The sequence below is a fragment of the Nerophis lumbriciformis genome, linkage group LG20 (genome assembly GCF_033978685.3).
Source record: "Nerophis lumbriciformis linkage group LG20, RoL_Nlum_v2.1, whole genome shotgun sequence".
NCBI classification, from domain to species: Eukaryota; Metazoa; Chordata; class Actinopteri; order Syngnathiformes; family Syngnathidae; genus Nerophis; species Nerophis lumbriciformis.
Window position 1 is genome coordinate 3,530,001 of NC_084567.2, and position 16,381 is coordinate 3,546,381.

The 16,381-nt window shown below is 41.6% G+C and overlaps 1 protein-coding gene across 2 annotated transcripts in view; it reads left to right on the forward strand.

The window, feature by feature from the left end:
* Positions 1–16,175, forward strand: part of LOC133619168 (uncharacterized) — an 18,466-nt gene extending 2,291 nt beyond the window's left edge. The window contains exons 3-4 of one of the 2 annotated variants that reach the window (XM_061980084.2): positions 7,542–7,787; positions 14,248–16,174. In XM_061980084.2, coding sequence (XP_061836068.1) covers positions 7,542–7,787; positions 14,248–15,401 — 1,400 coding nt within the window. In that variant the 3' untranslated portion in view covers positions 15,402–16,174. Of the gene's footprint in view, positions 1–7,541; positions 7,788–14,247 lie in introns of both variants that reach the window. The other variant, XM_061980085.2, reaches the window with a different exon arrangement.
* The last annotated feature ends 206 nt before the right edge of the window (positions 16,176–16,381 follow it).

The window sequence follows — 16,381 nt, forward strand, 5'->3', positions numbered from 1 at the left end:
CCAGGAGACTCCCGAAATTCAGCGCCTCTCCCGAAAACCTCCCGGGACAAATTTTCTCCCGAAAATCTCCCGAAATTCAGGCGGAGCTGGAAGCCACGCCCCCTCCAGCTCCACGCGGACCTGAGTGACGTGTCAACAGCCTGTATTCACGTCCGCTTTCCCACAATATATATAAAGCGTGCCTGCTCAATGACGTTATAACTGTAGAATGATGGAGGGCAAGTTCTTGGTTTCTTATGTGGGTTTATTGTTAGGCAGTTTCATTAACGTCCTCCCAGCGCGGTAACAACACACAACAACAGCAGCCACGTTTTTGTCTACCGTAAAGCAGTTCGTCTGCCGTAAACAGCAATGTTGTTGTAATATATTGAGTTGGAGGCAATGACCAGGCGAGGTGATGAAGTACGTCTCTTTACTGTAGACTTCAGAACAGACTCACACACTTGACGTCAGGTGTGCAACACCACGTAAATCGTTGGCCAACCAAAAAGTAACCCCAGTACGCTATAGCCAACATTCACCAGGAGATGGCAGCAGACAAACATAGATCACTCTATTACATTCCTCCCCTTTTAGAAATACTCAAAATAAATAAACAACCCAACCAAAAAATGCAGCAGCTCAATTAAAAAACTGTACTTAAGCCACTTTTTTTTTTTAGTACTGAACTCTTAACCCTCATTTGTAAACAATAACATGCTTATTATACAAACAGTATTCGTACACCTTTAACACAGATTTTTATACTGTCTTCAGAGATTCAGTTTTTTTGGTGGTACTCGAAACCTTTATGGGTACCCGCGAAAGGGTGTTCAGCATGGTTAGAAAAATAGTGACAGAGAATAGAACAAGGATGGACAATTCAACCCTTAACTCAACAATGAGTAGATGAGTGTTATGTGTGTGTATATGTGTAAATAAATGAACACTGAAATGCAAGTATTTTTTTTATTTATTTATTTATATATATATATATATATATATATATATATATATATATATATATATGTGTATATATATATATATATATATATATATATATATATATATATATATATATATATATAATAAAATAAATATATATATAGCTAGAATTCACTGAAAGTCAAGTATTTCTTATATATATATATATATATATATATATATATATATATGAAATACTTGACTTGGTGAATTCTAGCTGTAAATATACTCCTCCCCTCTTAGCCACGCCCCCACCCCCCACCTCCCGAAATCGGAGGTCTCAAGGTTGGCAAGTATGTATATATATATATAAGAAATACTTGACTTTCAGTGAATTCTAGCTATATATATATATATATATATATATATATATATATATATATATATATATATATTTTATTACATATATATTTATATAAATAAATAAAAGAAATACTTTAATTTCAGTGTTCATTTATTTACACATATACACACACATAACACTCATCTACTCATTGTTGAGTTAAGGGTTGAATTGTCCATCCTTGTTCTATTCTCTGTCACTATTTCAGAACACACACATTATACAAATATACATTATAAAATCAATAAGAAAACGGGAGCTCTAATTTGGGAGTCTGAATTAGGATCAGAAGTTCCTATATAAACATTGCGTACTCACGTCGCCTTTTTGTATTGATTACTGCAGCTGTGCGCTGGATTCATTCACAAATACAAACTACAACTCACAAACACTTTAGAGTTAGGCTCCACCATCAGAATGTGTACTTAACCCTTGTATTATGTTAAGGGTCAATTTGACCCATTTCAGTTTTTGTGTTGATCAAAGTACTGGTTATCCTTTCTTTTTCTTGCTGACATTTGGTGACTTTTCCTCATCTAGGGTCATGAACTGGTGTGTAAAATCTGGACACTTTGATGTGTATTGGGAATGTCTGTCTAGAGTTATATACAACGATGATGTTGCGGGTCATTTTGACCCAGACGCTTTGATGTGGGTAAACAGCTGTTCAGATCCAAAATAAACATGTCTCTATGATGTACTTTTTACTTTGATGTACAATTGTTTGTAGTTTGATTGCCTCTGAGACCCAGAACCAGGTGTGTGAAGAGAGGGAACTTTCTCACACTTGTCCTTGTCACTGTTCTCATGTCATCTCTTTGACAAACTCACCAAAAATGAGCTCCAGAATGATGACATCTGAGGAGGCTTTATCACTGATTTTTAACTGGGATAGTGATGTAGAGGAAGAGATTTCAGAAACAGAGGATTTTTCAGAGACAGAGGACAATGTTATTGCTGATCCAGATTGTCAATTTTCCTACGATGAGGAGGATTCAGAGGACGAGTCTGCCGTTGTTCCTCCAACAGATGAAAACCAAGGAATGCAGCAATCATCATCCACAGAGGGGACATAGGCATCTAAGGACGGTAATATAAAATGGTCAACATCACCACACCCAAGCCGAGGCAGACTATCATCTTCCAATGTGATCAAAATGACTCCCGGTCCTACAAGAATTGGTGTCACACGAGTTGATGAGATTCAATCAGCATTTCAGCTCTTTATATCCCCACCAATAGAGAGGATTATACTGGAAATGACCAACTTGGAGGGGAGACGTGTTTTTCAACAGAAATGGAAGCCACTGGATCAGACTGACTTGCATGCTTACATTGGAGTTCTGTTATTAGCTGGAGTGTACAGGTCAAAGGGAGAAGCCACTGCAACTCTATGGAATGAAGAGAATGGAAGGCCAATCTTTCGTGCAACAATGTCTCTGAAGACATTCCACATGATATCTCGTGTGATCCGCTTTGACAACCGCGACACTAGAGCTGGTCGACGTGAAAGAGACAAACTAGCTGCGATCAGAGATGTGTGGGATAAATGGGTTGAAAATGTACCTTTGTTGTACAATCCCGGTCCCCATGTTACTGTAGATGAGCGCCTTGTTCCATTCAGGGGGCGCTGTCCTTTCCGACAGTACATGCCCAACAAGCCCGCCAAGTATGGCATCAAAATATGGGCAGCCTGTGATGCAAAATCCAGCTATGCATGGAATATGCAAGTATACACTGGAAAGCTACCTGGAGGAACATCTGAGAAGAATCAGGGGATGCGTGTGGTGCTGGAAATGAGTGAAGGGCTGCAAGGTCATAACATCACATGTGACAATTTCTTTACATCCTACCGCCTTGGAGATGAACTTCAGAAGAGAAAGCTGACCATGTTGGGAACAGTCAGAAGAAATAAGCCAGAACTTCCCACCGAAATTCTGAAGATGCAGGGCAGACCTCTGCATTCCTCAATATTTGCTTTCACTGAGAAAGCAACAGTTGTTTCATACTGCCCAAAGAGAAACAAGAATGTTCTTGTAATGAGTACAATGCACACAGATGCATCTCTGAGCACAAGAGAAGACATGAAGCCACAAATGATCCTGGATTATAACTCCACCAAAGGAGGAGTTGACAATCTGGACAAAGTCACAGCAACATACAGCTGCCAGCGCAAGACAGCCCGTTGGCCTTTGGTGATTTTCTACAACATTGTGGACGTGTCTGCTTACAATGCCTATGTCCTGTGGACTGCAATCGACCAGAAAGGGAATGCCGGCAAATTGTACAGACGTCGGCTTTTCCTGGAAGAACTCGGCAAAGCACTTGTCACTCCCAAGATCCAGACGCGAGCCAGGCCAGCTCGATCCCCAGCAGTTGCAGCTGTCATTGAAAAGGTCAAACTCAGGTCACCCAACCCAACCTCACCCAACCAACATCCAGTGGACACAGGTGGAAAGAAAAGGAAAAGATGCCAGGTATGTCCCTCCCGACAGGACAGTAAAACAAGTACCTCTTGTGTGAAATGCAAGAATTACATCTGCAGAAAGCACACAGTAACATTCTGTCCATCATGTGGAGAGCATTGAAAATGTTGAAGAAAATTTGGAGAACATTGAAACTGTTGAAGTTCGCTGGGATGAAGTTAAAGATGAAGTTAAAGTATTTCTTAAATATAGTGTTGGAATTAAAAATGTATTGTATGTCACTTTTCTATATGTTTATATAACCTAAAATAAAGTTGTTATTGGTTTAACCTGCTTTCTTGACTGTTTTGAGTGCATTTACACAGTACGGGTCAAAATGACCCGCAACATAATCAATGTCATTTTTTTTCAACATAATACAAGGGTTAAACTTATAAAGATCACATGGATATTATTCAGTGAGTTGATTCACCAAAACTAACCTGTTATACAGGAGGAAAAAGCACACAGGACGTTTCAATTGTTCACAGACTGGTCGCGCTCATCAGAATGACAAGACACTTCCGGTCTGCAGGTGATAGCATTCAATTGGGAAGAAACGCCCTACTGCCCCCTACTGACCAATGTGAATACTGATAAATGTGGAACGACAACCCCAAAAACGAATTCAAACCACAAAATAAAATAAATAAATCAACACAAAAATGTGACACATTATGGGTGGGTCACATATGCATGTACACTAGATGGCAGTATTGTCCTGTTTAAAAGTGTCACAACATTGCTGTTTACGGCAGACGAACTGCTTTACGGCAGACGAAAACTTGACTGCTGTTGTTGTGTGTTGTTACCGCGCTGGGAGGACGTTAATGAAACTGCCTAACAATAAATCCACATAAGACACCAAGAACTCGCCCTCGATCATTAGCTGTTTATATTGTGGGAAAGCGGACGTGTGAACAGGCTGTCAACACGTCACTCAGGTCCGCATGGAGCTGGAGGGGGCGTGGCCTCCAGCTCCGCCTGAATTTCGGGAGATTTTCGGGAGAAAATTTGTCCCGGGAGGCTTTCGGGAGAGGCGCTGAATTTCGGGAGTCTCCCGAGGGTTGGCAAGTATGTCCTGATGGCTTCACTTGGCCAGGATCTTCAGCTCTCACTGGATCGGTTCGCAGTCGAGAGTGAAGCGACTGGGATGAGAATCAGCACCTCCAAGTCCGAGTTCATGGTTCTCGCTCGGAAAAGGGTGGAGTGCCATCTCCGGGTTAGGGAGGAGATCTTGCCCCAAGTGGAGGAGTTCAAGTACCTCGGAGTCTTGTTCACGAGTGAGGGAAGAGTGGATGGTGAGATCGACAGGCGGATCGGTGCGGCGTCTTCAGTAATGCGGACGCTGTATCGGAAGGCAAAGCTCTCAATTTACCGGTCGATCTACGTTCCCATCCTCACCTATGGTCATGAGCTTTGGGTTATGACCGAAAGGACAAGATCACGGGTACAAGCGGCCCAAATGAGTTTCCTCCGCCGGGTGGCGGGTCTCTCCCTTAGAGATAGGGTGAGAAGCTCTGTCATCTGGGGGGAGCTCAAAGTAAAGCCGCTGCTCCTCCACATGGAGAAGAGCCAGATGAGGTGGTTCGGGCATCTGGTCAGGATGCCACCCGAACGCCTCCCTAGGGAGGTGTTTCGGGCACGTCCAACCGGTAGGAGGCCACGGGGAAGACCCAGGACACATTGGGAAGACTATGTTTCCCGGCTGGCCTGGGAACGCCTCGGGATCCCCCGGGGGGAGCTGGACCAAGTGGCTGGGGAGAGGGAAGTCTGGGCTTCCCTGCTTAGGCTGCTGCCCCCGCGACCCGACCTCAGATAAGCGGAAGAAGATGGATGGATAGATGGATGTTTACCAACCTCATATTTGATCAATACCACTATTTTTCTTTCTTTCATCCATCCATCCATTTTCTACTGCTTATTCCCTTCGGGTCGCGTGGGGCACTGGACCCTATCTCAGCTACAATTGGGCGGAAGGTGGTGTACACCCTGGACAAGTCGCCACCTCATCGCAGGGCCAACACAGACAGACAGACAACATTCACACTCACATTCACACACTAGGGCCAATTTAGTGTTGCCAATCAACCTATCCCCAGGTTCATAGTTCTTTTTATTGATTTTCACATTCACATTAACAACACTCTCCAAGCCCTCTTCATCCCCTACCCCTGCTGTCACTCAAAACAAAAAAACAAAAACAAAAGTAAGAGTACAAAAAAACCCAGAGTTAAAAAAAAAAAAAAGAAAATAAAGTTCAATACAAGGCACTTGAGACAATGTAATTGAAAGCTGAAACACACTGTAGAAGCAGCATGACAAGGCCCGAAACGTCGACAGTCATATTCAGGTACGTGTCTAGGGCTATTCCTGCACTTGTGTAGAGCAGTGTTTTTCAACCTCTGTGCCGTGGCACACTAGTGTGCCGTGAGATACAGTCTGGTGTGCCGTGGGAGATTATACAGTTTCACCTATTTGGGTGTAATTATAATCTGCAAATAATGATGACGACGATAGCTTGTCGTGATCACAATATGCAGACGACAGCGGGAGGCAGCGTGCAGGTGAAAAGGTGTCTAATGCTTAAACCAAAAATAAACAAAAGGTGAGTGCCCCTAAGAAAAGACATTAAAAGCTTAGGGATGGCTATGTAGAACGAAACTAAAACGGAACTGGCTACAAAGTAAACATAAACGGAATGCTGGACGACAGCAAAAACTTACAGCGTGTGGAGCAGAGACGGCGTCCACAAAGTACATCCGTACATGACATGACAACAATGTCCACACAAAAAAAGATGGCAACAACTTAAATAATCGTGATCGCTAAAACAAAGCAGGTGCAGGGAATAGCGCTCAAAGGAAGACATTAAAGGGCACCAAAATAGGAGCGCAAGACAAGAAGTAAAACACTACACACGGGAAAACACCAAAAAACTTAAAATAAGTCAGGGTGTGATGTGACAGGTGGTGACAGTACACCTACTTTGAGACAAGAGCTATAGTGATGGTTATGCTTTAAAGTCATATCCAACAATTGCAACAACGACTTTTTATTGTCTACCGAGTTTCATTTTTTAATGATTTCTGCTGGTTTTGTGCCTCCGCATTTTTTCAGTGAAAAAAATGCGCCTCGGCTCAAAAAAGGTTGAAAAACACTGGTGTAGAGGATTGATAAAACTTTTTTTTTTTTTAAAAAGGTCTCCACAATTTAAAAAATGTGTTTTTAGACAAGAAGTTTGGTCCTTGCACAGATAGAAAACGTACAGCTTGAGCACAATAGCTAATAACTATAGCAACGGACTTTAAGCATACTAAAGTTGTGTGATAATATACATACATGATTATTCTAACATCAAGCAAAAGGCGGACGGCTTGTAAACCTCCAATGTGTGCGATGGAATGCGCCGTGGAGGTGTCGGTTTCTTTGATCTATTGGACTGCCACAGGAAAGACCCGAAATCTACGAGCTGAGAGGAGGCAAACCTGACACCGCTCCAAGCACCTTTTTGTTTGAACTGTTTATGACCCAGTGCAGCAGCTGTTTATGACCCCTCCCTTTAGAAGCAGCTGCAGCTATGTAATCAGGAAATGCCCAAATAAATGAGAAGGCGTGTGAAGCTTGTTGCTCTCTTCATGAGCTAAATTGAATCCTGTCTCTGTTTGATTCCTTGCTTCTTGTCTTGTTTATTAGATAGTTCGGTGTTTGAATCTGACACCGTCAGACTTCTATTCCCGCTTAATATTATTTACTGATTTACCCAACAGACGTCCAGCAGACCCCCCATGTTGAAGAAGATCCACATCCCCCTTATGCAGAAGGGGAAGATGAGGATTCACAGACCCCCCAGTTTAAAGAGGAAGAGGAGGAACTTTGGATCACTCAGGAGGGAGAGTGTGTTGTAGGGCAGGAGGAGGATGATCTCACCAAGTTTCCACTGACTGTTGTCTCTGTGAAGATCGAAGAGTATGAAGAGAAACCACCTGAGTCCTCACAGCTTCATCAAAGTCCAAGTAAGCACAACATTTAGATATCATCTAAGACATGGGTGTCAAACTCTGGCCCGCGGGCCAAATCTGGCCCGCCGTGTAATTTCACTTGGCCCTTGAGGCGATATCAAATTAACACTAGAGCTGACCCGCCGATCCTCCCGGGAGTCTTCCAGCCAGCCAGCCAGCCAAACGAGTGCTGCCCCAGTCACATAACGTGTGCGGCTTCTGCACGCACACACATTAGAATGCAACGCATACTTCATCAACAGCGATACAGGTTACACTGAGGGTAGCCGAATAAAAAAACTTTGACACTGTTAGAAATATACGCCACACTGTGAATCCACACCAAACCAGAACCCTTTGCAGCACTAACTCTTCCGGGACGCTACAAGGTGTGTGTGTGGGGGGGGGAGGTTTGGTGGTAGCGTGGGTGTATTTTGTAGCGTCCCGGAAGAGTTAGTGCTGCAAAGGATTCTGGGTATTTGTTCTGTTGGGTTTATGTTGTGTTACGGTGCGGATGTTCTCCCGAAATGTGTTTGTCATTCTTGTTTGGTGTGGATTCACAGTGTGGCGTATATTTCTAACAGTGTTAAAGTTTTTTATACTGGCACCCTCAGTGTAACCTCTATCGCTGTTGATGAAGTATGCGTTGCATTCGCTTGTGTGTGCGTACAGAAGCCGCACATATCTTGTGAATGGGTCTGAACAATGTTAGAATGGATGAAAAGCGGACGTGACGATAGCTCGTAGAGTACGTTAAAGGCAGTGCATTTAAAGCACGCCCCCAAGACTGTGGTCCGGGTGGACGAGATATAATGACTGATGAACACCTTCGTTCGATAATGAAGGTTGCCTCAGCCCAAAGCCTGAGCCCCGACATTAATGAACTAGTATCCAAGAAAAGATGGCAGGTATCTGGCTGGGGCACATCAGATTAGATCAGTGTGTTGCAAACTGAGCAGTTTAAAGTCCTGAATGGTTGTTTTATTCATTGTTATTTTATTTTCAAATTTATTAGCCTGTGGAACAAGTTAATGTTGATATTTACCTCAGAAGGCTGCAAATAGAAAAGAGGCATTCAATTTTTATTTAAATTGTATTTGCTATGCCATTGATATTTTTTGATTATTATTATTATTATTATTTAAAACTCGATTTTGCATGTCACTATAAAGTTATATAAGCCTTGCTTGTTCAATATTCAATGCAAAACTTGTTTGGGTCCCTATTAAAAGGTTAATTTGTTCAACTTTGGCCCGCAGCTTTGTTCAGTTTTAAATTTTGGCCCACTCTGTATTTGAGTTTGACACCCCTGATCTAAGACAATGTTTGTAACTGATGTTCATCCAGGGCCAGAAGTTATGACTAAAGGTGAAGATTAGGGATGTCCCGATCCAGGTTTTTGCACTTCCGATCCGATACCGATATTGTTTTTGCATTTCCGATCCGATACCGATACTGACCGATACCGATACTGACCGATACTGGCCTATCCGTGCATGTATTAAAGTTTAAAGTTATTTAGCCTACTTAGTTGTCAGAATCATGTTGAAAAGGGTTTTAGTACTCTTGATAACAACTAGCCAGCTGAATTAGGGGAGTTTGAATAATACACAATGGTTGGTAACAAGAAACTGACCTGTTTATTCAAGGATAAACACAAAATAGACAAAATTATACATGACAAACAGAAATGGCATCATTGAACTAGGGCTGGGCGATATAGCCTTTTTTTAATATTGCGATATTTTAAGGCCATATTGCGATACACAATATATATCTCGATATTTTGCCTTAGCCTTGAATGAACACTTGATGCATAAAATCACAGCAGTATGATGATTCTATGTGTTTTGATTGATTGATTGAGACTTTTATTAGTAGGTTGCACAGTGAAGTACATATTCCGTACAATTGACCACTAAATGGTAACACCCCAATAAGTTTTTACACTTGTTTAAGTCGGGGTCCACTTAAATTGATTCATGATACAGATATATACTATCAGATATATACTATCATCATAATACAGTCATCACACAAGATAATCACATTGAATTATTTACATTATTTATAATCCAGAGTGTGGAGGGGGGCGCCGGATGTAAGTGTCAAAAAGACAGCCAAAAGAGTTTGATATGAGAATAAATCTAAAGTTAAAATATAGGGTAGAAATGCACCCATTTGCAGGAAATGTAGTCTTGATTTTCAAAATGTTCTTTCAAGGCTTGCATGTCTACATTACAACATTCTTCTTCATACTGCATTAATATATGCTACTTTTAAACTTTCATGCAGAGAAGGAAATCACAACTAAAAAAATCACTAATTTTTTCATACGGTGTTGATGTGGAACTTTGTGCCTCGGCATTTTGATGGTGTGGGCGTGTGGCACCGAATGGAGATAAGCGTCTCGACAGACGTCACAATATTTGAACAATGATGACGAAAACTGTTTTCTCTGTCGTGTCCGTGTGTCGAAAATTGTTATGCGCTTATTTTTTTATTTGATTTTGTGCGTGGCATAGATTTGCTATGCGCAGAGGACGCTTAAACAGTGCGCAATTGCACAGGCGAGCACCTTAGAGGGAGCGTTGCTCGCACGGCTACGCTAGCATCACAGCTAACGTTAGCCATGCTGCGACCTCTCTGCTCGGGGAGGACGTATACGTATGTGACGTATGACGTGACAGTATGTGACGTATGTCGTGACAGTATGTGACGTGTGTATGAAGGTGCGCTTGCTGTCTGTGAGAGGGAGACACAGGAAAGAGTGAGAAGAGCCTGTCGTGTAATGCCAGCAGCTAAAAGCAACTGCGTGAGAATTGTGGATGTGTTGAAGGTGTGCTGGAAAATGCGGAACGGAAATTACGGAGCAGCAGAAAAGTGGAATGTATTATTTAAATCGGTGCGTTGGAAAACACGGACCGGAGTTTTTTTTAAAACTGGATCTGGATCGGCATTTTCCCATGCCTTGCCGATACGCAATTTTTGGCAAATATCGACAGCCGATTCGATCCAAATATCGGATTGGGACATCCCTAGTGAAGATCAGGGATGTACGCTTAGCTTTTTCTGCGCCTAAATGGAAAAAAAAAACAGCACAGAACATTTTTTGGAGCATGGAAATAATTTAGGAGCAATACGAAATGTCATAGATAACACAATTGTATTATTAACACACGTGCACACATGCGTATAAACACAGTGCTGTCACAAGGCCTAAATCAGGGATGTCCAAACTTTTCGAGTTGAGGGGCTGCATTAGGCCAAAAAAAAATTTCCGGGGGCCGAAAGCAGACTGCATGTAAAGTAACAATATATACACACATATATAGCCTATACATATTTATGTGTACATTTAGGATAGGATAGAATAGGACTTTATTGTCATTGCGCAAGTACAACAAAACTTTGTTTTCAGCACAAACCCGTTCAAGATGAGACAAACAAACAGTGTGCAGGGTTACAGAACAGGAACGCTGATGGGTCGCCACAAGGCGGCCCGTAAAAGTTGGGAAAAAGGTAAACGCCGGGGAAGGATGATTAACAAAAATCAATCTAGACTGGGCTCCTAAGGGGGCCCAGTCTGGAGTGGGGAAAAAAACATCCATAGCAAAGATATCTAGCAACAGAGGGGAGGGAGTGGGGGGCCATGGTGGCTGGCCGCAGCTCTCATGCGCTGCCCATCCGTCCATCACATCATATATGCACTATATTTATATGTCTATACTATATATACACACTAGAGATGCGCGGATAGGCAATTATTTCATCCGCAAACGCATCACAAAAGTCGTCAACCATCCGCATCCACCCGAACCAACATTTTATCAAAACCACACCCGCCCGCCATCCGCCAGTTGTTATATATCTAATATAGACGATGCAAGCATATTAGTGAGGTTATAAAGCTTTTGCCTGTTAAAGAAAGGAGACTGATCCAATACAGCAGAGACTGTGTGCCATGCATTAATATCTCTTGTAAGGCTGAAACGACGCGTCGACGTCATCGGTTACGTAAATACGTCGACGTCGTTTTTATGCGTCGACGCGTCGCATATTTACGTCACACTGCCGTCATGGCGGAGCGCAAAGCAGACGATGCGAGCGGTGCGAGCGAGGGGAAAAAAGCACGCCAAAAGTCGTCAAAAGTGTGGGAGTGTTTCAATAAACGGCCTAATAATGTTGTAGCGGCGAGCAGCTGTCTCGTCAGCTGATGCGCGAGCTCGCAACCGTGGCTGCTTAGCAACCAGCCAAACCCCACTTAATAAAATAATATTTTATCTTAGAGCACATCCGCATCCCTATTCACCTAGGCAACCCCAGGAAATGTATATAATTCGGCATTATTACGGTCAGTCGGCTTATATGATCAGAGCCGATCAGTTTACGTTCACGCGCAGGTATAACGCGGCGCGCTCCCGTCTCATCAGCTGGTGCGCGAGCCCGGTAATTAGACCGCTGTGTCAAATCAAGGAGTACAAAAGACGCCAGCGCAGAGTGGAAAAAGGTTTAGTTCATTACAGATAACCCAGAGTTGTGCCAAAAGTGTACCAAAACCAAAAGCTGAACAGACAGCCGGTAAGATTGCACTTTATTTCTCTTTGTGGGTGTGGCGCACCTGTTGCGCTGGTGAGATTGGGGGGGTGCGGGGGAGTTGTGTGCATGTAGCGTGCTTAGTCTGGAGGCTAAATACACACGGTGTTTTGTGTAACTGTTGTTTAGTGTTGATATTCTTTGCTTAGTTTGATAAATGTTGGAGCAGTTTGCTTCATCAGGAGGGTGAAGTCGCTCAACTTCAAGTGTTGGATTAACTGTGTTGGATCATTGGCTGCTAGTGAGGGCATAGAAAAAGGGGCATTTTTCTACCAGTAGACAGCGTTTAAGATTTAGTGTTTCACTGCTAAATTAATAATATATTTATATTGAATATGGATTTTAAATATGTATCTAAAATAGGTGGTTAATTGGTTAGGTATTTATGTATTTGCATATTGGGTTTTCTGCTGCATTTATCTATTGTGTTTCTGGGTTTAAATGTATTTTATATGTATCTTGGTGCATTTATGTTGAGACAATTTATTTAAAATCTGTTTTAACTTAAAGGGAAAAGATGTGTCCATTTTCTTGCACTTGTTTAATGGTTAAAAGTTTGATAGCCTAATTAATAATTGTAAATTATGGGATTGATAATTGATTGATTTTTTACAGCATGTTAATCTTGTGGTGTTTTGTCCTTAAAGGTTTTTCACCTACTAAAGAAGCTAAAAGCTACTAAAGAAGCTAAAGGCTACTAAAAGCTACTAAAGAAAGCTAATGACAGCTAAAGAAACTAAAGTCTACTAAAGTCTACTAACACTGCTAAAGACTGCTAAAAAGACTAAAGAAGAAAAAAGAAGCTGTTTCTTTGTTGGAAAAACTTGCAAACTAAAGAAAAATAAAAGGAAAAAGTAACTACGGTCTGGTCTTTTGAGTGAAATCCAGAAGCCACATTCAGCATTGGTACATCCCTTCAAGTGTGGGATAAGCAAAACACTTGACAGTTGTTGTATGCACACTGTGTGGAGCGGAAATGGCCTATCATAGCAGCACAACGGCTATGAACGAACATTTGAAAAGAAAACACCCGACAGCGTTCTTGCCATCACCATCAACTAGTCAATCGTCCGCATGAGTATACGTTGTCATCATTACACAAAAACATGAATGTGTCATTTGTATCTGCGTTGTAAATTCATAAACTAAAGCACTGTTTCGCTCTGAGAGGCGCGTTTGGCGTGCCTGTTCAGTGTTTACAAAGACGCGCTCCTCTTTAACGCTAACGTTAATTAGTTGTGCAAATACCTTTTACAACATTAACAGTTACATATACTATGTACAAACCAACAATTAACTTTCACTTTAATCATACTGTCATTGTTGTGTTATTAAGCAAAATAAGCAATACTTTTACTTTTGTTGAAATGTTTACACTGTTACGGAATATTTCGTTTTGCACTTTTTTGTATTGGATGTTTATCTTTATTTTTGCACATTTTAAAGCAAAATAAGCAATACTTTTACTTTTGAAATGCTTATACTATTGCAGAATATTAAGATTTGCACTGGATGTTTACTTTTATATTTGCACATTAAAAAGCAAATAAGCTACTTTTAATTTTGTTAAATGTTAAAAGTTTTAAATCTTTACATTGTTACAGAATATTTTGTCATGTTGTTGTCAATGTTGACTGAGTGGCCATACTTTTTTTTTTTGTAAATAAAAGTCATGCCTTTTGAAAAAACTGGCCTACATTTATTTTTTCATCTTCATTTTAAATTAAAAAAAAATCGGTAAAAGGAAAAATAATCTATAGATTAATCGAAAAAATAATCTATAGATTAACCGATTAATCGAAAAAAATAATATATAGATTAATCGATAGAAAAATAATCGTTAGCTGCAGCCTTAATGTTGTTGTTATTTGTCCTGCAGACATGCAGCAGCTGATTGGTTATCAAGAAGAACCTTCACCTCAATTACAGGAGCATCCACAGCCCCCCCACATTAAAGAGGAAGAGGACAAACTCTGGATCACTCAGGAAGAAGAGTGTCTTTTAGGAGAGGAGGAGGCGGACCTCACCCAGTTCCCACTGACTGTTGTCTGTGTGAAGACTGAAGACCTTGAAGACAAACCACCTGAGTTCTCACAGCTTCATGGCAGTCCAAGTGAGGAGAACAGAGCCGTGGAACATCCAAGCAGCAGCTCACCACAACACATGACAACAGAGGCTGAGGGAGACCTCTTAGCTCCGCTGTCAGATAGTGACGACACGTCAGACGTTAATGCAAATATGGAACCACACATAAAAACGCAGGCAGGAGAAAAACCTTTCAGTTGTTCAGTTTGCGCAAAAGGCTTTTTGAAAAGCTCTCATCTGAAGCAACACATGCACACGCACACAGGAGAAAGGCCCTTCAGTTGTTCCATTTGTCATAAAAGATTCTCTAACAAAAGTAACAGGCAAAACCACATGAGGACGCACACAGGAGAAAAACCTTTCAGTTGTTCAGTTTGCAACAAAAGATTCTCCAACAAATGCAATATGGACATACACCGCATGAAAACGCACACGGGAGAAAAACCTTTCAGTTGTTCCGTGTGCGATGAAAGATTTTATGACAAATACAACATGCAGATACACACGAGAAGACACACAGGAGAAGCTCCCTTTATGTGTTCTGTTTGTGCAAAAAGCTTTATTAGGAAATATAGTTTGACGCGCCACATGCAGACGCACACAGAAGAGAAACCTTTCCGTTGTTCAGTTTGCGGTAAGCGATTCTCCGTCAAAAATACCATGCAGATACACATGAGAAGGCACACCGGAGACAGACCTTTTAGTTGTTCAGTGTGCGAGAAGAGATTCTTTTTAAGAAGCGACATGAAATCCCACATGAGGAAACACACAGGCGAGCACCTCTATAGTTGTTCGCTTTGTGCTAAAAGCTATGTTAAAAAATCGTTCTTGATTCGACACATGAGAGCGCACACGGGAGAAAAACCTTTCAGTTGTTCAGTGTGCGCTAAAAGATACACCGACAAACGCCATTTGCAAACACACTTGGGAACACACACCGGAGAATAACTTTTTCTTTTGGGAGTCCGGCAGAGTCCCTGCCGGTCTACTGCAGAGCTTCTCTAAAGTAAGGGTCTGTCCAGCAAAGCGCATCAGTGCCCACTTTCTGGCTAAATTCAGTGGCCAAATCAACGTAAGAACCCGACACGTTGTCAAAAAGCGTGTTGTTCCAACGTTAAGTTTGACTTGCTCAACGTCAGGACCTAATTCAACAAATTGTTGAATCAACGTAGTTCCAATGTCTTGTGCCTGCTGGGTAAGCTCAGCAAATTGACTAAAGAAAAACTATATATATGCTTCAATGTGACTTTGCACTTATGTTTATGTAAACAACAATATGTATTTCTTCACTATTGACACGTGACATTATATGATGTGCAATATAACTTCTAGTAATTACTGTGACGTGTCAACATTTCATCACCTTATCTTGTCATCACATGAACAAAATGTTGCCATTAAAGATGTCTGATAATGGCTTTTTTGCCGATATCCAATATTCCGATATTGTCCAACTCTTACCGTATTTTCCGCACCATAAGCCGCCCTGGGTTATAAGCCGCGCTTTCAATGAACGGCATATTTCAAAACTTTGTCCACCTATAAGCCGCCCCGTGTTATAAGCCGCATCTAACTGCGCTAAAGGAATGTCAAAAAAACAGTCAGATAGGTCAGTCAAACTTTAATAATATATTAAAAATCAGCGTGATGTGGGCGCGCATGGAGTCGTATATCAACATGGACGGAGCTGCGTGAAAAAAGCCACCCGGCCTCTTCGCGTAAACTTACCTTAACCACTCGCTCATCTTTTCTTCATCCATCCATCCCTTCGAGTTAGCTTTTATGATGACGCCGGCTGGAAAGGTCTTTTTTGGCAAGGTCTTCCTTTTGAATATCACCATGGGTGGAAGTTTCTGGCCATTAGCATGGCAAGCTAGAACGACAGTGAAGGATGACTTCTCATTCCCTGTGGTGCGAATATTCACCGT